Source organism: Rhea americana, unplaced genomic scaffold (assembly GCF_003343005.1).
Source record: "Rhea americana isolate MKP2758 unplaced genomic scaffold, rheAme1 scaffold_193, whole genome shotgun sequence".
NCBI lineage: Eukaryota > Metazoa > Chordata > Aves > Rheiformes > Rheidae > Rhea > Rhea americana.
In genome coordinates, this window is record NW_028186072.1 from 1,582,081 (window position 1) to 1,605,229 (window position 23,149).

The 23,149-nt window shown below is 38.1% G+C and overlaps 1 protein-coding gene across 1 annotated transcript in view; it reads right to left on the reverse strand.

Annotated features, from left to right (window-relative positions):
- Positions 1-3,359: 3,359 nt before the first annotated feature.
- The window catches only part of PLCH1 (phospholipase C eta 1), a 95,338-nt gene continuing 75,548 nt past the window's right edge, over positions 3,360-23,149 (reverse strand). Inside the window, exons 13-23 of the mRNA XM_085302865.1 lie at positions 21,324-21,395; positions 18,300-18,391; positions 17,453-17,553; positions 15,748-15,927; positions 15,553-15,660; positions 14,568-14,692; positions 14,048-14,132; positions 13,153-13,299; positions 12,667-12,746; positions 9,832-10,189; positions 3,360-6,643 (exon numbers count right to left, since the gene is read on the reverse strand). Coding sequence (XP_085158991.1) covers positions 4,545-6,643; positions 9,832-10,189; positions 12,667-12,746; positions 13,153-13,299; positions 14,048-14,132; positions 14,568-14,692; positions 15,553-15,660; positions 15,748-15,927; positions 17,453-17,553; positions 18,300-18,391; positions 21,324-21,395 — 3,447 coding nt within the window. The 3' untranslated portion in view covers positions 3,360-4,544. The remainder of the gene's footprint in view (positions 6,644-9,831; positions 10,190-12,666; positions 12,747-13,152; positions 13,300-14,047; positions 14,133-14,567; positions 14,693-15,552; positions 15,661-15,747; positions 15,928-17,452; positions 17,554-18,299; positions 18,392-21,323; positions 21,396-23,149) is intronic.

Here is a 23,149-nt window from a genome sequence, read left to right on the forward strand (position 1 = left end):
GGTTCATAAAGTTAAACAAATAGATTAAAAGCTGAGACATGGTAACTATATAATAAATAACTTAAAGACACTAAAGTAATTCCAAAATAGATACAAAATTCATTAAAAGGAAAAAAATTACCTGGTAGAGAATGCAGTATAGCTCCTTTAAAATAAAGAGTTTCTCTCAAACAACTTCACTGGATGGTGATATCTGTCCATCTCTGATTCATCTTAATCTTCTATTTAGCAYACAGAAAAAGTATCAGCTTGTAGTTTGTCAGATAAACAATGTGTTTAACTTTCTGTTTCACTTCTGTCCTTGCCCTGGATTCCTACTGTTTGGAAGCTGTAGCTGTAGCAATATGGATGATTTTAAGCAATGTATAAATTGTTTATACAAATAGCCTATCATCTAGGAAAGACACAGAAATTTATCCTGAGATCTCAAGCATCTTTGACATCTACTTACAGAACAGTTCCTAATTCTGCAAAGATCTTTATCACAAAACTTAACAGTAAGCATGGAAATAGCCCTAGCAGCTTCTGGAATTAGACATAGGTTCTAATCKGGTATTAAAGGAGGAACTGGCTTACAGCACTGGGCTTGGACTGGAACCTATGCCACCTGGCAGGAAAACAGAATGCAGGGCACTTCTGGGCAATATTCTTCACTTCTCTGTTCTGCAAAGGCAATATAGACTCAGCTCCTCTGGGTCTCAAATTCTTCCTTCCAGCGTTCAAATTCTCTCTGCTTCTAGTGAATTAAAAGAGAGATAGTCAAACAGTACTTTTGTAAGTATGCCTAGTGATCTTGCTTTAATAGAAAAAACTAAATTTAATCCAGATGTATTAAAATTGCAAAAAAGTATCATTGACTTCTACAGTATTTTAGGTTATTACTTGTCTTTTATTCTATAATTACGAACATAAAAGCCAGAGGTAATACCTCTTTCGCTTAAATCCCTCTCTAATTCACAAATTTTAAACAGAATGCTTGCTTCCAGTCTTTAAAATACTCTATCACATCTTCAAGCTTCGCTATACAGAGGCAGCTGGTAACACAGGCATCTTAATGCTCCCATGCTCACAATTCGTGATTTCCTGCATGCTTCATGCATTGAAAGCATACATATATTTAAGGACCCAAACCAATTTCTCACTTCAAATTATCAGAATTAAGGTTTTGTAGACCGAAAAGCTAACAGCATCAGCTCTGCGCATAGATCTAAAATAGCGTTTGTCAGTTTTCCCTGTCCGGGCTCACAAACTGCACTAAAGATTATTCAAGAACAGAAGTCAATGGCAATTGACATAAGTACTTTTCACCTTCTACTTGCACTAAATAATGAGATCTTGGAACACTGAGTATCCGCAGTCAAGATCTTAAAGGCTCAGCATATTCTACCACTAACACACTGTGTTTGGCACACACTGATACTATACCACTAAAATGGAAGTGATGCAAGCAAAATGCCATTTGAATCTCTCAGYGAGAGTAGAAAAACCACGAAGCTAGATCTTCCTTCAGCCTAGAAATTCTGCCAAAAGACAGTTTCACTACTCAAATATCAGTTTCACACAAAGAGCAGTTCTCCTCTRAACTGTGACTTCCCCTCAATTTTAGATATTATTAGATTATTAAATGAGACCACTGTACTTATCTATTTTGACCTCCTGTATATGCTATACAGTTTCTCTAAATTAAATTGCATTAAAACTAGAAACATCCTTTAAGTAAAGACTAGATAGCTTTCTCGTGTCCTGTGACTGAGATTCCACCATTTGCTTAATTACAAGGCATTTTTAATTGCAATTATTTCTAAAAAATTTCTAAGTTCTACTAAAACAAGTAAATGTACCTGGATATAGTGTGAATATATATGACATGCAATGTTCAGCAGAGCAGATCGCAGCCTTTGCACATTCACTCTCACACTTGGAAACCCCCTCTAGCAACTGCAGTCAGCACATAAGCTACAGACTGAGAGTTGAACACTGAAAACATCCATTTCTCAGGAAGTACTAGCCTAAATTCTGCCACTGCAGAGGCACAGGGCTTCCAAATTTTCCGAAAGATAGAAAAGGATTGGACCACTCCTTCCAAATGTATCACAAGTATTAAGCAAGAAATTTAGACACAAAGTTTAAATGGGTGAAACCAGTATCGAGTTCTGTTCCTCCAAGAAAAAAATGGTTTTTAGTTAGAAAATACACTGTTTCCCCCTAAATGATCCGAACAGCAGACAGTTGCATCTGTGAGACCCCTACTGAAACACAACTCCTGTTTCTACTACATAATACAGACAACTCTGGTAACTTCTTAGGAAGAAACTACAGTAAAGAACGACATTGACCTACTGTGCCATCACACAAGTATGTTTTTAATGCCAGACAGCACCATGCAAAAAATTACTGACTTAGACACCTCCCAGTGTGAACACATCCCCCTTCTCCTGCCATGTAGTTGCTATGATTATGCAAGATCAATGCGCTTTATTATTTTGCATTCACACTGGCTTAGGCACAATGCTGATGCATTGCCCTTCATCTCCAGCGAGTACTTCTGCCAGGAGCTGCACGGTGTCATGCAGACAGCCCAGACAGTCTAGGACACTGGCGAGGAACTCTATCTGGCAGTGTGCCCGTGTGCCACAAAAGTATTTCCCTTCTATTGACTTCACAGAACTGGGTCATTAGGAGTATTCATTGCAGGCTGCTTCCCCAACGGCCTGGGAGCTGAGGCAGAATTAGCCCACAACCATTGCTGCAAATGCTAACAGAGATGCAGCAAAAACCGCAGCAGGGCAGTGAGCAGAGAGGTTCCTAGGGCTGGCACTGAACAGCAACACGGAATAGCAGTTATAGACGATGTTACTGGATATCATCTATTCCTATGTGTTAACTATGCTTGTAATATATGTGTTGATTTGCTTTCCTCTAAATTGGAGATAACTAAATAAAATGTCTTCGTATAATGTTTTTCTGAAATTGACCATAAATAACATAAATCTAACAAAAAATGCATTTCTATCATCTAAACTTAAGGCTGAAAATAGCAAAGACACTACAAAGTATGCTAGTGCAGGAAATTTTTTTCCCGAAGGGAAGAAAAAAGTCGTAAATATACTTCTGTCATTTCTAACTGGGAAAGACCAGACAGTTACAGAGATATTCACTAAACAGGGCTTCTTATCCATAAAAGACGATGACCTCAGCTGAAAATTTCTAGTTAAGAAGCACCATCATCACTTGGAATGAGAGAATTTTTCCCTTTCTAAAGGTTTACTGTAAGCTCATGACATGAGAGATGTCTGCAGTCACCGACTACTATTAATTCAACTGTAATTACATTTACTATAGCTTCAGTAAACATGTAGCCAGGTGCTTAAAAATCTATTTTAATGATATCTCCAAGAATAATAATACTCTGCATTACAAAAGAAAGAGGTAAAAGGTACATGTCGTTTACATATAAGAAAAAACTTACTCACAGTGAAGGCAAAGCATATCTTAAAATCAAAATAAAGCTATGTTGCTCCCTACAGGGAAGCCTTCGGTATTTTGGAGATTACTCACTCGTTTCACTTTTAATATTCATAGAAAAAGATGTGAAGATAGACAGTCAAGTAGTTACACTACCACATCAGCTTTAAATATTCCACTGTCAACAATTTAGCAGTAAAATTACAAACATACAGAAAACAACTCTGCTACTGTATTGAAGCTACAAACACAATCAAAAATACATAACAAAATGTGCAGCAATGAAGTGTTTTCCACTCATAAATGTAGAATTATTCCCACATTTCTTTTCATTCCACTCTGTCCCCAAATGAGCATTCAACATGTTGACAAAAAAAGACAACTATCATTACAGTCCATTAAGTGGGTGGAAGATAAACCTACACACTACTTACAAATTTCGACTCACGCTAATTCTACAAATTGCTTGCTGTAGAATCATAGTTCACACACGGAAACATGTAAAACTAACAATTTAGTACAAGTCAGACTGAAAACAGTTATACTAATGGAGGGTCTTATTCTGAGAATATTGCCCACTGGGCAGAGAATGAGTTCTATCTCTGTAGTCTAACTCCAAGGAAGCTACCAAGAACAGAAAACACTATGCTTAGTAGAATTTGCAAGACAAAGGTCAAAAGTGATTACTAAAAATTCTTCTCCAAACAGTAGGACTTTGGGAAAACAGAAAAATATTATTGCATTCTTTGCAATGTTCTGCTCTTGAACACAGATGTGCTTGACTGTTAAAATGACATGCGTTACAAATACAAAATGCTACAAATACTTACTGCACACAAATAATCCCCAGACTAGTTCACTTTACAATTTCTAACTTAAAGTAATACATACCTAAGAATGGAGCACAGTTTCTATTTACATAAGCTTTGACAGTAAAGAACACACTAAATCATGATCAAATCACTAGCATAAAATTGTATTTCTAAATAATTTAAATTCTCAAAACAGTGTTTTTTTGCTAAAAATCCTTCATTTCAATGAAATATTTTGTAAACATTGAAGATGTACATTTATACAATCTACAGTCTCAGCAGGAAATATATTTCTGGCTTATCGTCACTACTGGATTCCAATTGCAGAACAGAATCATGTGCATACAGCTGGTCTCCACACCTATAGTGCAGAGCAGCACATGCACCCTCTGGTATTCCTCGGCTTTCCGAATCTTCCCCAGCAAATCCATTTAGGTACCTGGCTATGTAAGAGCCTGTTGAATGCCTGTTGATAGTGTGAGGAGATGCTGAAGGCTTGTTCCGAAGAACGACCCCTGCTATGCTACTTGCATTAGAAAATTTTTGCTTGCTGGCTTCCTGTCTCTCCTTGGCACGACTGGCTATATTCCGTACTCTACTCTGGCTTCTGGATGACAGTTTTCTGACCAGTGCCTTTGGGCAGTCATCATCAATCTGCCTGGAGTACAATGTTTGACAGCTGTCATCCTGGTCCAGGGATACCAATTTTCTCAGCTGTTCTGTCAGAGCATCTGTGGAATGTGGTCTCATATTCTTCATAGCAGCGAGTTTCTTGTCTCTCATGCCAGATGTGATAAAGCTTCTACTTATGTACTGGTACTTACTTTCAAAATTGCAGGAAATATCCTCTGATGTTAAGTCACCAAGACTCTTGGATTTGCAAGGGCTAGTCTGTTTGATGACTGTAGAAGGTGGGAAAGGCAAAGCATTCTTCAGTCCAGGCAAGTGTACATTAAGTTGGGATCCCTGGGAGGTATACGTTTCATCTTTTCGCATATCTGATATCTGATGATAATGACGTAAAAAGCCAAGGTTTCCGTATGTTGGGAAAGGGAACTGACACCTTGCAGTCCTGAAGTTATTTGAGCAATCCAGGGCAGCAACACAGAGCTCCTCAACATTTGCATTATTCCCAGAGCTCCTCTCACGACTGTGCCCGACGTCCTGCTTTTGCCTTAGTTTCAAAGGGGAAGCCATCTGGCTCATATCTTCTCTTTTGTATTCACATGCAGTTACCAGCAGATCTTGAGAATCTCCGTCTACTTCTACAAGACTGCTGCCTTCTGAATTTTCACAAGTGGAAGGGTCAACTAGCGTATCCTCAAAGATGAGGCTATCGGAAGCAAAAGAACCGGCAGATTCAAGGGCTTCCCAACTTGTACCACATTTTGTTTTGGGATTTGCATTTAGCAAAGAGAGAGGTGAAGTACAAGCAGAAGACAGCAAGTTATTTTCCATATTGTCCARCTTTTTTGTGCAAACTAATTCACTGTGGGTATTACATTCAGAAGTTGGTGTAAGAGATGCCTCATGGATAATCGTGTACACAGAATATTCAGTAGTCTCTGGGCTGGAGAACACAGTAGTATTTGGAGTTGAGAATAAAGGGGATTTTTTGGTAGTCAAGTTGCTCTTACATGGAGTGTTAACATCTGCAGTAAGCATATGCGGATTTGCAGACATCACACTGAAGGTCTGGCTGCTAGCTCCATGGAGACTTGAGACTACAGTGAGATTAGTTTGGTCATTTGTGGCATCAAACTGTCCAATCAGTGCTGAGACAGAGCTATCCATCTCACTCTCATTCATTAAAGAAACTTCGTCTATAAGACGAGAAATGTCACTGTCTTGCATGGTTGAAGTGGAGTGTAAACCAGGAAGATCAGAGCAGATGGTAGAAGAAATATCTGTCAGCGAGAAAGCTGCTGTGGTGCTTTTCTTGATGATGTCGTATTTATGATTTTCAATATCCTCTACTTTCTGAGAAAGGGAAGTTCCCACCAGTGTTATTTTCTCCGCTGTAGACACTTTTGTGTCATCTTCCCTTTTATGGTCTGCACAATTTTCATCTTTTGTTTTTTCTATGACAAGTTCAAAACCAGAGTCCCGTATTAGAGGGACAGTTTCACCAGAAAGATGATTTTCCTGACACCCTGCAAGGTGATCTGTTTCAGCTACCCCATGTGCAAAAGCTACATGTTTTTCCTGTAGGGGTGCTATTAGAGAAGGGTCAGTTTTAGTCTCCATCTGGGGATTCTCTTTTTTAAAGACAGATGCCAAATGAGAAGTAGTTGTATTTTTCTCAGAATATGTAAAACCAGATTCTTTCAAGTTTGCTTCCTTCTTACTTGTAGCATCACTGTTGGCTAAATGAAATAAGAAACATATTAGTTGCACTCTATTTTGTGTTGTGTTTATTAACAAGTATTTTGTCCTTAGACAGACAGATGGAGAATGCAAAATTAGGTACAGTTGTGACAGAACTTAATCATGGGGTTGTGCAGGCTTAATAGAAATTATCTGAGTGGTATGAATAAATGGGAAAATAGAGCTGCAGGCACTTCACTGAAGCTTCCTTTGAATGTCTATTACATCAAGCATATGATGTAATATTTGTCGCAAATAATGTTAATGAGGTACCATATCATAGTTTGCATGTGATATTACCTTCAGTTGTGTTCCTATTCAGATTTGTACTATAAAGAAGCATGGCAATAAAGACAGAACAAAACAGCTCTGTTAAAAAGCATACTTTGAAACAAGATGCATGCCTAAAAGACCTCTGAGTAAAAAGCATCAAGTAGATGGACCCCAGACATATTGTTCTTTGCATAGTTATTGTAAATTGTTACTGTTTAGAGATTTAATTTTTTATCTACCAACATACTGCATTCATATGAGAACAAGATTTTGAATCTCATTAAAAAAATACATTAGACACATTTTATTCTTCCAATTATATTGCTTCTTTTTACACGTCAAATCCTAGCTCCATGACTCACTCCTGGCTTTGGTAGATAATTTACACCTTTTTAATTAAGCAAGGACCAAAGAAGTAAATTTGACATAAGCTATACTGTTCCTAACATTCACTAGGAATCAGGCACCCTAGAAGGGAAAAAGAGAAGCCCTGATCATTCACAAACAGTGCATGAGCAGTCCGTGGTACAGTAGGAGTTATTTTTAATGAAAACGGCATGCAGGACTGATCTCCAAATTATGGGGAAAAAAAAAGTTCCTCAAGCTTTCCAGTGCATCTACAGTGGATTTACACAGCTCCTACATAAGAATGGAACAGATAAAAGTTTCTTTGATTTGTAGATTTCTTTCTAAGAGAATAGAGGAGGAAATGGATAGCACATTTCCCACTTGGTGTAATTCCAATTAATACTCTAGATAAATTTAGCCATAGTATTAGCAACAAAGGTCTTTATTGGATAGCCTTCCCTCTTCATTCTTCACTGCATTCTGCCATAAAGAACTTGTCCTCTGACAAGTTGCTCTCTAGAGTTGAAGTCTCCTCTCAATCTGAAATATTYAGGCTTAATTTCCTTCCTGAAAATATGCAAGTCTATTCCTACATGGCACAAGGTTCTGCCATTCTTTTCTCATTCTAATTCAAGGTAAGCACTTCCACAGAAAAGGGCTCAGGTTGCTTTTCTCTGCGTCTACCACTAAGACATATCCCTGAAGCACAGAGAAAGGAGAAGGTCTCCTGGGTACAGAAGAGGCCTGTCTGGAATTTTATCTTCTTCACTTCTCATTTCTAAGTGTCTAAGGTGGCATGTCCTTCTCCGTATGGGTTATGGAGCAAGCTCTACTTACACCAGCTCAAACAGTCTGGTTCTAGTCTTCGCGCATTTAGAAGGTGCAGCATTTATTTCCTGAGGTAGCTTTTTACATCATGTCATCAGAGCCTATGTTTTCTGCAAAGGTTTTTCTGCTATCAGTAAATACTTGTGACCTCCAAGACAAAGGTTTAAATTTCTTCTAAATGAATTTTCTGCATTTGTCTCCAGCATCTTTAGGAAGAAATCTGTCAGAAATGATCACATACATTGCTAAGAATGGCTGAGCTGCATCTGCTTCATACACTTATTGGGAAAAAATGTTTGAATTTCAAATATAGCATTTTCAGAGTTAACTTCATTACTAGGAATATCTTTTTTCCTGTCTATAGTTTCTTTTCGGGGTGGTAGAAATATTTTTGTTTAATTTTGCTTGCTGCTTCTTCTAAGCAGCTTTTAAGTGGTGATATCCAGATTATCTGTTACTTCAAAGCTACAAATACGGGGCTGTAGAGCAAAGGACGGCTTACTAACTCATTCTTCTCTGTGCCAGGACAGCATTGTAACTATTTTAGTTTCAGCTGGCTGCTATGGTTAGCAAAAGCCACTGATTCAACAGCTGAGACTATCTAGAGCACAGCAACAAGTCATCCCCCCACCCATATTCCACCCAAGACAAGTTCTCCATGTGCTCTCTCTACTGTATCAAGGACAGACGGGCAGCTCTTCTGCCTCCCCTGCTGGGGAAGAGCCCTATGAGGACAAACTCTGGAAACTTTGTGCTGTCAGAATCAAACTGAATCGAAGGACTTGGCCAAACCCTCAGTCTCACRGGAACAGCTTGTATGAACACATATGCTTTTCCTCCACAAAAAAACAAAATCAACYGAACAAGAAAAGCAAGGTCAAACCAGCCTACCAACCAACCAACCAACCAACAAAACCCACTACCACCAACAGCCTGAATGATCTAGACTCAGGATAGAGACAAAAGGTCTAATGAATTACAGACATCATATTCACAGCTTAATAGACTTATTTAAATACTCCATTAAATCAGATATTAGGCAGGTCATCGTTACACAACGCAGCTTTGCTGTAGTCATTGGAGTRACTGCAAGGTTTTGTATTTCCAAACCCAGACTAGTGCTGCTAAAGATTCTCAGAAAAAAGTTATTTTAAAAATTAAATTGTTTTGTGTATAAACAATACAAGACTAAGATTTTATCCTAACTAATCCTTTTCGTATAATCAAGGTATTTAATCTGATTACTTTATAAGGACAAAGTCAAGACTCCTAGATATAAAGCTGGATCTACTTTTGCCCCTTTTACCCCTGTTTGCAAAGTCTGTCAGCCTTTACAAACACTGCTTCCAAAACACATGCTGCGTGCTTTTCTCCGCCCTTAAAAAGGAAGGTGAAAAAAAAACACAATGCCAGCAGCAATGTTTTCCTGAGTAAATGGACATTAACAAACCAGAGATTGGTGAAGGGTAGTTGAAATTGCTCTTAAATCATGAAAAGAAGCTTGACAAATGTTCTTTTAAGAGCCCTTGGAGAAATTATTATTATTCCCCAACTTTTTGAGGGTTCAGTTCTCAAGTAGTTTGAAGTAATTTAGAAATGTACGTAAGCTGTTAAAATACTACAGTCTAAAGCATGACATTTTACTCAGCAATTACTTGTGCATAGAGGCTGCAGAACCAAGCCTTTTAATATATAATTTCAATTTGCTACTCAAAAAGTAATTTTGGAAGTATTTTACCAGATGAATTTTCTTTTCCTCTGGCATCTTGAACAGCTTCACCTTCTGTGCATGGTAATCCTATAAGATATTTGTCCACTGGCATAGAAGCAGGCCGTGCTTGCAAACTTCGGGTTGTACGTCTTGTAACTCCTTCTTTGTCTTTCAGGTCTGTTGGTTCAGATGCACTGTCCTTAATTTCAATAGCTTCCAGAACACCCATTTTACTTTTCTTTCTACCTTTTGCTGGTGCACTGGCTGTGCGCCGGAGAATTCGATCGCCAATAGATCGCTTCCGTACATAGTGCCCGTTGTTTTCAGCAGAATTGTGCTTAGGGTTCTTGTTAAACAGCCCTCTGAGTCCTATCAGCTGCTTATTCTGAAAGGACAAGAAAAACTAGTTTCAAGTGAGTTCAGACTATTATATAAAGAATGCAATGAAAAGGGTTGCTTTCTGAAAATCTATGAATGACGAAGACAAAATTAAAACGCAGCAAAGCAAAAATTCACACCAAGCAATTCACATCTACTCTGACCAGGGAAATATCAGCACAGGTCTCCATGAATTCATGCATGTCTATTTCTCCTCATTAGGATGGCAGCCTGCCACTACTACAAGAGAGGTTTTCTAGAGGTCTCCTAATCAGAGATGACAAGACTCTAAGAAGTGTACTGCAGTGACAGGCTACACATTAGCTTGGAATTTTACGCATGGGCTTCATCAAAGCAATATCCAAATGTTTCAGAGTCTGAATGAAAAATGATGTAGCTTGGTAGTTACAGGTCATGCGATTGGGAACCATTTGAAAATCTGTGCCCAGCAAGTGCAAAGCGCATGCTAATGACGTCTACCTTTGTGGCTCCTAGAAAGTGCAATATAGTGTAACTGGGATTGAGGATTAAAGGGCTCCACTGAAAGGGAAAGAAAAATGCAAATATGTTCGGCTAATGTTTTCAAGACTGTGATACAAGCAATAAGGTAACAGAACATCAGCTGAAAATATAACCCTGCAGAGCAAATCACTTAAAACTATTCATTAATCTTAGGTTAGCCTCTCCCAAAGAAATTTGACCTGATATCCTCATCTACAAGGATGCAAATGTACATTCAGCCTTTGTTTATACCTTGGAAACACAGTAATACAGCTCAGCATTACACTCAGCATTAGAAGAATGGACAAATTATACAGAAGAGACCACATCTCACTGGATCTTTTTTTCATTTTCTGCTGTCACCATCATTCATCTTTAATATGAAGCTACTCAGCTTTCTTGACTATATTTCTTCTTTGAAGAGCACATAAGACAAGAGCAACAGTCAAACAGGCTCCCCTACAGACTATCATCAAAATAGTATGTGATTTCATACATATCCCCCGACATATATTGCAAATGTATATATTGCAAATGTTTTCCAAGTTGTTTACTGCTACTTTTCTTTTAATATGGATGTTGTGATGATGAAATCTATGTTGAATACCAAATGCCTCTCTCTATGCACAGAACACATATGGGTGAGGCATGGCCACTCCCTCCAGCTCCTAGCCACTGTCCTTCCTTCCTGGCCAGAGGCAAGAGCAGATGAGTACATTGAAATACTGGTCCCTGTGCTGAGACAAGAGTGCCAACATGAGAGAGACATCCCAATGGTTTACACTGCCATCATTAGATTACTTAGTGACCTAATGGTCTCAGTGAGGATAAGGATAGCAGAGCTGAGTGAGGATCTGGACTGTATCGAATCTCAGCCCCTAGGTCTCATCTGTGCTCATTTTCTCTCTTTGTCCTACAGAACTTCTCTTCAGTGCTCATAGTGCTACAGTTCTACCTATAGAAACAACTTGAGCAATSCAGAGTAGACAGAAAGCTGGTGGCCAGGGCTAGTTTTGACAAGACATTCTTTGCATTCAGAATGGAGAAAGATGGAGACTAACTATTCCCTTCACCTACGCTCTTAAAAAGACCTCTTGTAAACTTTCATAAAAGCAGTTAAAGCAGAAATACAGGGGAAAAGGCACTGTGCTTTTGTTTTAAAATTTTTATAAAAGTTTTAAAATTAATAATCTTGCAGAATAGCAGCAATACTACACTGAAAGATTTAAAACAAATTAGCAGTTAAAAATAATTTGTCAAATACCAGGTCCTGGTACAGTTACAGCTCTCAACAGTTACTTCTGAAGTAAAACTAGTTAAAAGTTAAGCCTATAGGAATGTATTTTATCTAGATGTTAAACAGTTATTAGGTGGAAACCATCATAAGCATGGTAAGACTAGTACAAGAGAGTGTTATGCTTTGAAGGTCATTACCTGCCAGGAAACAAACCAACCAACCAGCTAACCCATACTTTACAAGATATATCCTTTTGCTTACAGAGCACACTAACAGATGTGTCTGCACTGTGATTACAGCGTCTCAGAGAGAGACAAATGTTCTACTGGACATGGGTGCACTGTGCACGGATGCCCTGGCTCAGTGCTCCTCAGAAAAAACACTATGAATAAGAAACAATATTTTGTTTCCCTGAGAATGGTGATGTCTAGCAGCACAGGCACGTATCTATTATATAGGCAACAGCATAAACAAAGACATCAAGTTCAGRGCAACAGAGAATAAGACATTATGCCTTTCMATTGCTGTATGTTTTGAATAATTTGTTTATACTTTAGTACTGATCAGTGCCAGAGAAAGTTAGGCACAGCTGACTCAGTCTACAAAATGCCACATACTTAGACTGTAAGAATCAYTTAGAAACCACGCAAGTCCTGTGAGGTTCTGTGGTGCATTTTAATCCGTGTTTGCCAAAAGTATTAAAACAAAAAAATTCATAAAAGATATACCTTCCTAGGTATACCTACCTTTCCATAGATTTCATTGATGGTTATATGAACAAATATGGATGCTTCTGTGAGCCCTTCTAAATACACATGGCGATAACCTAGCAAAATAAAGAAACAGCATTGCAATTGATCAGCAGTATTCATTTTACGGACAACTGGCAAGAACTGCCTAAAAAAGGCATGATATGCACAGCAATACCTGCTGTCTTCAGTAAAAGCTACTATCTTCCATCCTCACAGGCTTTCCAAGCCCCCCCCTCAGTATAAACTGCATCCAAGTTACAAATAAGACAACAGCTGAAATTTCCAAAATCAGAGCCACCCAAAACTCCTTGAAATAAGAGTGAGTACACTATCCTAACAAGCTAGGTGAAATATCCAAGCTCATGCATGAAGTCTCACAGAGCAGTACATCCTATTCTGATTTCTAGTCTGGCACATCAAATTCAAAGGCATTTGACCTTCAATTAGATCTCAAAATCAAGGAAAACAAGTGGGACTAACCAGGCACAAGACTGCTAAAGGCCAGAGTTCTTTGTCCAACGAAGTCTCGCCCAATAGGGTCATGGTCCCAAACAAGAAATCGAACCAAAGCTATTTCAGGCATGTGGATGGTAAAAGTGAGTGTTTCCTCCCAAACAGGATTAAACCCTGTGCAACAAACAACAGAAAATCTGGGAAACAGCCATAGCAATGGTAGCCTCAGTTTTCATGATGCATAGCAAAAGCCAAGAGAAATACAAACAAACCAAATACACAAACGAACACTCATTGTCTAGTGCTCATCAAGACCTAGGATCTCTCATAACCTCCATTATATATGTAGTTAAAATGAGAGTTTGTTTCCTGGACAGCCTTTATAAACAAAATGATTTTGGCTGGGTATCTGGCAGGGATAGCAAGTCAGGATACTGTTTTGCAGAACTATGGCAGGCTACAGATAGACCAAAATGAACAGGAACAATTCTCATTTTTCCCCATGGTATTGCATCTACCTGTGAGATGGTCACCTCTCCTGCTAGAACAGGCTATTCATTTCAGTTCTTTTTCATCTCCTTCCTATGAAGGCTGATATGGTAGTCAAACTGCCTTGGATATAATGTGTTCTCATTTCACTTGATATTACAAATGTATTGTAGATATAGAAATACTAGGAACTTCTGCCTAAAGGAGATCTAAGAAGAATCCAGGGGAAACATACTGTGGTGAGCAGTTCTCTTCTTTTGCCTCTCATTTCTATCTCCCTACACCAGAAATTCTGCCCAGAAAGCAGAAAGACAATCATTTCGTTTCATGGGCTAATAAGCTTTGCAGTTTAGAAAGTAATAATATACACTGAATAATTTATAATGGCTTCATATTTTACTCTAAGAAGAGGAAGTCAGCTACATTATCTTACCATTGTCGTCAACCACCTTTGTCTGATCTTTAGAGCAGTCAACAGGTAATCCAATAATTTCCACCTCGACAAAGGGATCTATTATCTATTTTTTAAAAAACAACAGTACTTTAAAAGCAAGCTAATGATCCAAATGAAGGTCAATTTTTAATGAAATTCCCATTCAGAGAACTCATTTAAATTCATACGAGAATTCAAAAACCTGTGCTTAGCAAAAATTTTCAAGCAGCACAATCATAGGAAGTGGCTTCATGGACTATAGGTTGATGTACAGTTTGTAATGTCAAGAGCTACGACCAGTCATAAGTAATTTCCCCAAAAAATGGAAGTCACCCCCAAAACAACAAACAACATATTAATTTCTAAACATCATGTGTAGGATACAGGCTCCATGGGAAAACGTAGTATTTAATGACCAAATTTACTGGTGTATTTAAATGAGCAGAAAGTTAAAGTCACAGGCTGATTTATCACTCCAGGACTTCTCATAGAAGCACTTGCAGGTATCAGACCATTTTACCTCTCCTCTGTCTCCTAACATTGAGTCGGGAGGCTTAGGTAACTGCTGTCCACTGATGATTTTCAGAATAAGCTGCTTTTTAGGACTGGCAGGAAGTGGATCAGCAGAGTAGGGGTTGAAGGTACCTAAAAATTAACAAGGAATGAGGAAAAAAAATGTAAGAAAAAAATACACAGGATAGATCTGCAGAAGATACATGTACACAGCCAAAATTCAGACATTATTGAGTAAATTAGACTACAGAGGACTTATTAATGAATTGTTAGATTCCATTCTACTTTCTTACCACCATCTCTGAGCTGAGTGGTCCTTGCTCACATGATTACAAGAAAGTAAGGATCCATCCAGTAGGAAAGTTTTACAATATTAAGACTCCTTTGAAAAACTTTTTGTATAAAGTAGCAGTTTCTAAGAACATCACTTATAACCCAGATTAGTACGCTGATCTTCTCAGCTGTACAAGTCATAACGAGAACAAGCAGCTGGGGTGCAGTAAGCTGCTTCCTTCAGAAGCAGTGCCTGCTTCAAATGTTCAAACTGCTTCTATCATTTCTCAGCTAACTTTCAATCAATGCCACTGCTTCTTGTGGTCACATTTCAAAAATTACTTACAGATGTAGAGACACAATCAGATCCAAAATCCTCAAACAAATGGAAGGATGCTCATTCCAAAATACTGAAAAATCAGGCTCCTGTTCTAACATGTTTTGAGGACTGAACCAACTCCTTTCAAAGGTAACASAAGAATTGCATTGTCTTGCTTTAGCATTGGACCAAGTCCTAGAAACTTAGTCCCAGTCCACCAAGTATCTTGCCCTTCTTGCTTGCAGCTGGCTATCCTAGTAGCCAACTCAGTTACTATAGTATTAATGGAAATATAGAGAAGATTCTATACATGTTCCTATTTACTTTTGTCTTGGTAACTTCATCACAAAGACATTTTCACCTTGACACTTACAGTAATGAATGCACTGTGGGACATTACCTTTGCACATTTGTTGAGGTTTGAGGACATAACCACAGTTGCCATTTACCCTAAATTTTGCTTCATTTATTTGCATCATGCGTCCTTCAGACTGGTAGTTCAGTGCCACTGTTCAGCGAGAAGATTCAAGTGTTATTGATAAAGATAACAAYTTAGCAAAAAACAAGGGAAATACGATACTCATGCAGCACCTACCTAACTGGCAACCAACATTCCAATATGGTATAGGATTGAAATTGCTGGAGTCAATCCGATATGCAGATGGATATACCCTTGTAAGCTGTTTCTGGTTGTAAAGCATAAACTGTTCAGCTTTCTGCTGCACTGCTTGGTGAGCTCTTGTTTCACTGAATGATAGCACATTTCCTGTTGATCCTGTGTATATTGTTAAATTAACAAAGTTACAAAGCAATCCCAGGGGGTGGAGGCCTGAACTCAGACCTCAGCTATATGGGGATCAATCAAGGAGAACATGGATTGATTTGAAAAGAATTAGTCCAAATTTACACTGATAGATTGTCTTGTCACGTGCAAATCCTGTATGTTGGTTATCTGAAAGGCATCAGCTTCTCCTTCCAGGAGTATCCTCTGTTCTATTCTTAAGTTTCCAGACTTAATTGGAAAACAGAGCAAGAGCTCATGCTAATTGTTACAGCCTTWCCTCCTACAAAACCACAAACAAGATTGCTACTAAGAAGCTGAGAGTAAGAGAAGTATGCTAATGGTGTCATGGTCAAAACTATACTACTRAAGAGCTTATGGCTGGGGGAAAGCAGGACTCAACACAGCACTGACTGTGCTCCTGTCTTTGTAATATAGCAGCATGCAGTCTCTCTCTCTCTCTCACACATATTTCCTCAAGCTCATCCTTCCTCTAAATGAGTCAAGTAACCTTTTCACATTCCAAAATCTTCTCTTTGAGTGCTTTATCCTCTTRCACAGACTTCCTTTTATCATCTCTGCCCTCTGGGAGAGAGAATAACTAGAACATTTTCCTAGGAGAGAGCACTCCACTTATAGGGAGTAGTAAAACCAACTCAGTTTGTACMAGCTCTCCATTCCCATCTCAGACTAAGATCAGAAAAACACCAGGATCTGGATGAAAGAGGGTGGCAGTACTTGCTCTGATGAGCAGGCCCTCCTTTCTGGTGGGCAGCAAGCCATTTCCTGGGTTCAGCAGTACCATATAACTGCACCTGAAACTGCAGAAAAAGCTGAGCCTTTAGAAAAAAAGCTGAGCCTATAGAAAAAGCTGAGCACTCTGAACAGTTAAGCTGAAACTTTATAAGATTATGTTCTTGCACTATTTCTTGGACTTGGTTTCTCCACAGCACTTTCACCCCTCTTTATTTCTTCCTTTAGTTCCTGTCAGATTTTAGTTCTACTGCAATAACAAAATCTCCTATACCTTGTTCATGTATATTTGTCAATCTTTCCAATAAATTCTTCTGCAACTCTCCCAGTTTCCATTTTGCCTCTTCAACATGTTCAGTGAAACAACTACAAATATTCTGGGCTGTGATCACATCTATTACAATTCAAATCTATCAGATTATCAATTTTAAATAGCATTCAGTTATGTTAAATAATGATTACAAATCCCTTAAAACCATGAAACCAGGAAAAATTCTCCTAAAAAAGCCTAATTTTTAAAACTGCTGCTAAAACACAAATATCATGAGAAACTAAGGGAAAGGATATTTCTTGAGAAATAAAAGGGTTGTGCTTTATTTTTTTTCTCCATAGTTAAATAAAGAGGACAGGCATCTAGTCATCTTATTTCTAGGATAACTTTGAAAAAAACAAAAAAACTTCACATCAGAGCCATGTTTCCTGTCAAAATACATAACCAAACAGAAAAGAGAAAAATGCATACATAACTCTCTACCAGCAGTCTTACCATCATCTACTATATCCTGGGCTGCCACTGAGTTTGTGTATATCACTAGATCAGACAGAGCTCGGCACAGCTTCACAGTTTTTCTTCGACGAGCCAGTCTGCTGCATAACATTTAAGATATAAAACAAAGATGGAATATTTCAATACTTGAAGCATAATTCAGTCTCCTTTCTTTTCACCATTAAGGAAGTAAACAGCTGTACAACTCAGACTGAAAAGCAAGGTGCAATAAACAGGGAACCTCCCTAAGTAAAACTTCTTACAGAGAGTTCTGMGCAATCTGAGATGACCGTTCCCCCCTGTACCTTAAGCCACACATATACAGACACAAAATTTTTTGTTAAAAAAATAATGAAATAGCTGCATCATAGCTTTCCTGGACAACAATAGTGCAGATAGCTTTGAGCTGCATCTAAAAAAGGAACATTTTGGTGACAACAAATGCATTCTCRATGGTGTTTTTATGATTGTTTGCTGCATTCTCAGATGTAATAAAGCTGGCTGGGTTGTGATGTACTCTTATTTAGCCTAAAGTTTTCTCTGAGCACTATTTACAGCATATAAAATGTAGTCTGGCATTTTTCTATTAGGAGAGTATTACTAGCATATTTCTTTTCAGCTGAGGAGTAATTGCTATCTGAGAATTGCTAATCCATGAGAATCTACATAACCAAAATATCAGGGTACTGCAATAACAGCAAAACATACCTCAACAGCAGTTTCATAAATGATCTACTCTTAAGAATAGACTTCCCAGAATCATTGACAAACCAACAAGACACATCAATAGTAGTAACATGTCACTAGTTTTAATGGAGCTGTAAAACTATCATGATCCATAGTGCACCTGTGGAGCTGTCCTGATTCCTTTCCAGAATTTTGCTGACTTTCYTCATCATCAGATGTACTCTGGGATTTGGATCTTGCCTTCACAGTTTTCTGTTAGGAAAGAATCAAACATAGCYGTGTCAATTCATACGGCAGTCTAATAACTTCACATTACTGTAAGGTGTCAGGTGGGTGGGCACCCTGCAGCAGGTGTGCAAGCACAGGTCCTAGGAATGATTTCTCAGGGCTCTTCAACAGAAAACCCCAAGCAGTACGTTGCATTTCTACAGATGCCAAGAAGAAAAGGCAGCACAAGGCATTTGTGCCCTTATTTCACTTCTGCTGAATCTAAGAATCCAAGTCTGCAGAGTCTGGAAGCAGGTTTATCTGTTGGAAAGCAGCCAAGCCCATCCCTGAAGAGTTGCTGCAGACTAGTCAGTCCTTTGCAGGCCACTAGTCATTCTGCAGTTTCTCTCACTCTGCTCCCTCCTGACATGAACAGGCTGTATATGCAGGTGAGCAAAGGCAAGAGGACAGCTCTAAAGAAATCCGCATTGTTCTACTATCTCCATGACAATAGCAGTGATCCTGCAGAAGTTCTAACGGACAGTATTCTACTTAATGAACAAGAGATCTTTAATACACAGTCAGATCTAAATGCACAAAGTATTGCTTCCACCTACACTTTCTACATAACTTATAAGAAAAAACAACAAATACCTTCATAAAGTTCAAAACAGTCTCTGGGCAAATTTTCCAACATCTAAATTTTCCATTGTGTTCTGAGCCACACACATGAGCAATCAAATTATTCTAATTTATCACAGCGTACACTAAAGYTATTAGCTACAATAAAAAGATTAAAGTTGTAAAAGCATCTTTTTTTTCCATAAGCAGCTCTTATTTGATACCATCTCAYATTTCACCATTACATATTTTGTAACACTAACTGCAGTTCAAAGAGTTTCTGTAATTCTCTTCTCATCAAGAGGTAGTATAATTGAGAACTCCTTGTTCATCTGCTCATAAGGTAGATAATAATTGAGTACAGATTTCATTTATCCTGCTGTGATACACCAGTGATGCATATAATTTAGTTTACAGTCTAATTTGCTGTGTTCAGTGTTGAAATAAAGTTGACCATTCTGGAAATCACTTGTGTTGTTCAGTGTTGGAATCTGAAGGTCTGGACTGTGGATGATTTTTCAGGAAACCTAAAGGAATTGTCAGCCTTTGCTTCTCTGTCCCTTCTCTATCATTTTTTTTTTTTAATTTATACATGGATATAGTTGTCACAAGAGCTAGACTGAAAACATCCACAAGTCAATATCCTTGGTTGGATAATTCTGTACCTGTGAAAATATCAATAATAAACATATTTCCCAGACATCTCTTAGCTGGAAAACAGAAAGAAAAAGCGGGAGAAAGAGCAGAAGAAAGAGGGGGAGAAATAAAAATGTGCTCTGTCTTATTTTTTTTCAGAARAGAGATGAAATGAATGGGTTTTCTGACAAGCTATACACAAAYAGAAGAGCCAGTTAAATAATCACATTATTGACATGCTTTCCAGCCCTCATTGTATCCAGTAGCTTTTAGTAGCTGACTTCTATACGTGACATCTCACTCCACAGCATTTATTTTCCCAGTGAGCACAGATTACAATGTGCAATGCCCACTACCATGCACAACAGCTATCTGCAGAAATCATCACATGCTGTAATAGAACTCATTGTTCACATTTTTATTTCCTGAAAATCGAAAGTTGTGAACATGCGCACTTGGCTAAAGCCCCTGAAAGAAATATAATCGCTTTAAATTGATGTAAACTTATAATTTAAGTGTAGATATGGGTTCTAGTATTGTTTGCCTAGAGAYATTTTGATGGCTCCTAGGCAGCTTCAGAGCAGATAAGCTGGTGGGCAGATTAAGCTTCTGTAATGTATTTCGTAACTGCCATTTTTCCTTAAACTGGCATTCAGATTGCTGGTCACATAGTGTGCGTCCTCTTTGGCTGCAACTTCCATTCGGATGGCTCTGAAGAGGAACACAGCTTGGTTCAGTAGAGTCACCACTCTACTTGCAGTGAAGAAACAGTGAAGTGAACAATCTGCCTGGCAGCTACACAAGGGTATAAATACTATATGCAAAACCATGAAGAGATCAGAAAAGAATGTGCTTTTACAAAGCTAAGTGTTGAACTCATCTCCATTACTCAATTACAGCACTTCGTTAAAACAAAGAGAAAGACAGTAAAACTGTATGGTACTGCTTAGAGCATGAAATGGGGTAAAACTGTGATCACATCTATTACAATTCAAATCTATCAGATTATCAATTTTAAATAGCRTTCAGTTATGTTAAATAATGATTACAAATCCCTTAAAACYRTGAAACCAGGAAAAAATTCTCCTAAAAAAGCCTAATTTTTAAAACTGCTGCTAAAACACAAATATCATGAGAAACTAAGGGAAAGGATATTTCTTGAGAAATAAAAGGGTTGTGCTTTATTTTTCTTCTCCACAGTTAAGTAAAGAGGACAGGCATCTAGTCATCTTATTTCTAGGATAACTTTGAAAAAACAAAAAAACTTCACATCAGAGCCATGTTTCCTGTCAGAATAYATAACCAAACAGAAAAGAGAAAAATGCATACATAACTCTCTACCAAAACCTAAATGAACCAAACACTGACAGCTGTATAGACAGAAATCTTTGGAAAACAAGAATATGCCAAGGTATTTGTCTATATTTGTTCAACTGCTGCAAGTGTAATCAGGAAGTTAGCAATTCCACATAATTCGTAAACATGACCTTTCTGTTCAGGAAACATTTTGCAAGTCTGTGTAACTGTCTTTAAAGGATTCTCTGTACTGTTAACAGAGTGGTATATTATTTTTCTAAACAGCAATAAATATACCAAATATAATCAAATAACAGATACAAGCCCACCTACATACCATGCCACTCTCAAACAATAAAACATACTCTGCATTTAAAATGCCATGAGACATAAAATAGCAGTTTGAGTCTCCAATTTTACTTACTTTGTGTTTACCAAAGTTGCCCATTAATGATCGACCATGAGACTTTTTTCCACTTTCTTTCATGTCCAGGTTCTGCGCAGAGAAAGAGTGCAATAGGTTAAAGAATCAACCTYAAGAAATTTCTAGTCTAAACTCAATATAATGATCTTTGAGCACAAATTTAAACCTAAAATCTCATTATAGGGCTTTTTAAATTGCTTTCCACACTTGATAACCTAGCAATCCTCCTATAGTAAGGAAAAATATTAAAAGTATTAATATTCAACACAMTAACCAGCCATGCAAAAAAACTACCAAATAACAATAAAAAGCACCCAAACATTTCAAAGTATATAGAAAGGTAAAAATGAAAAGAAAGAGAGGACAAAAAAAAAAAAAAAATCTCCAAACAGACATATGCAGACTTCAGTCAGGCATCCTGAAGTCCATGCTTCACATTTAAAGCCATGTGATTGAACATCAGTTTCATGATTCCTGGCACCACCTAGYCTTTCCCATCAGAAAAGCACATTCCTTCATCTTGCAAAGAGCAAAACGAAGACCCAAAGGTGCTGAAGAATATTCCTCCAGAATCTCACAATGCAAGTCAGGGAACTCCATTTATTCACTATGCAGCTTGGAGTTCACATTTGGTTACCATAAATAGGACRCTAGATGGTTTCCTCAGGTCAATAATCTCTGTACCTCCTATTCAAACATTTCTTCCTAACTCAAGCTGAAAGTCTCTGTAGGAGACTTGCAGAAGGAAACCTTAGCAGATAGACTGCTTGTCTCCCTCGTATACCAGTGAATAGCTAGTTGACAGTGACAACAGCAAATCAAAACTGTRTTAAGCCTAGCGCCAGACAATTACATGCGAGGTTTTTGTGATCTCTTCAATAATTTATTTCTAATCATAGCTTCCATTTCCTAGAAGTTCAGAAAGTATCTGACCTGCCAGATACTATGGAATGGTATGTCTATTATGTCTATGGAAAGGCAAAAAGGATATGATATCTTTATTCTTTGGTTGAGCTGACACTTTTCTGGTAAAAGATAAGCCTGAGATGTTTGGRCACAGGTGTGCCATGGGGAGGCTGCTTCTCACAGCAGCAAGGCCAGCCCACTCCAGTCCCACATACCAGACACTGAGTAGAAGACATCTATGCTAGGACACAGCATCTTGCAGTAGAACCTCTCAGTCTGCTGATGGAGCAGTCCTCCTCTGGTGACTGAAAGCTGCACCTCCCTAGCGCTGCCTGTCTGTGCAGCAAGTGTAAAGCACCTGGAATCACTGAAAAGGTGCATTCTGGAGTGCATTATCTCTCAGTTACATGTGCCAGGAGACCAACCACTTGCAATGGTTCAAATCAACTGTGGTAGCAACTCCACCCTAACAAGATTATGAATCTGTGCTCTTCTTTAGACACTGTGTAATACAGAAAAATACAGTTTTTACTAACTCCTGAAGCTATAATGGACCAGGCTGGGGTTGAGTTTTGGTATACAAGTTAAATTAATCATGTATGTGGAAACAGCTAGTTATGTTTTTTTTTAGTTATTTAATAGTTACTCGAGATCAGAACATAAGCTTGCTTTGTGAATGGTTGGTTGGTTGGTTTTAGAGAGCAGCAGCAAATCTTTGGTGAAATGAATGGTACATCAGTGACTACATAATGCAAAATGATATATAAGAAACAAAAAAAAAATAGAAAAAATCTCCCAACAGATCCCTTTCCAGTACAATTACACCAGGTATTTGGATAATGCACCTAAATTACTAGTTTTCAATATTTTTTGTTCATGTCAGTTAAATGTAGTTGGTAAACTCAAATGTCTATCCAAGA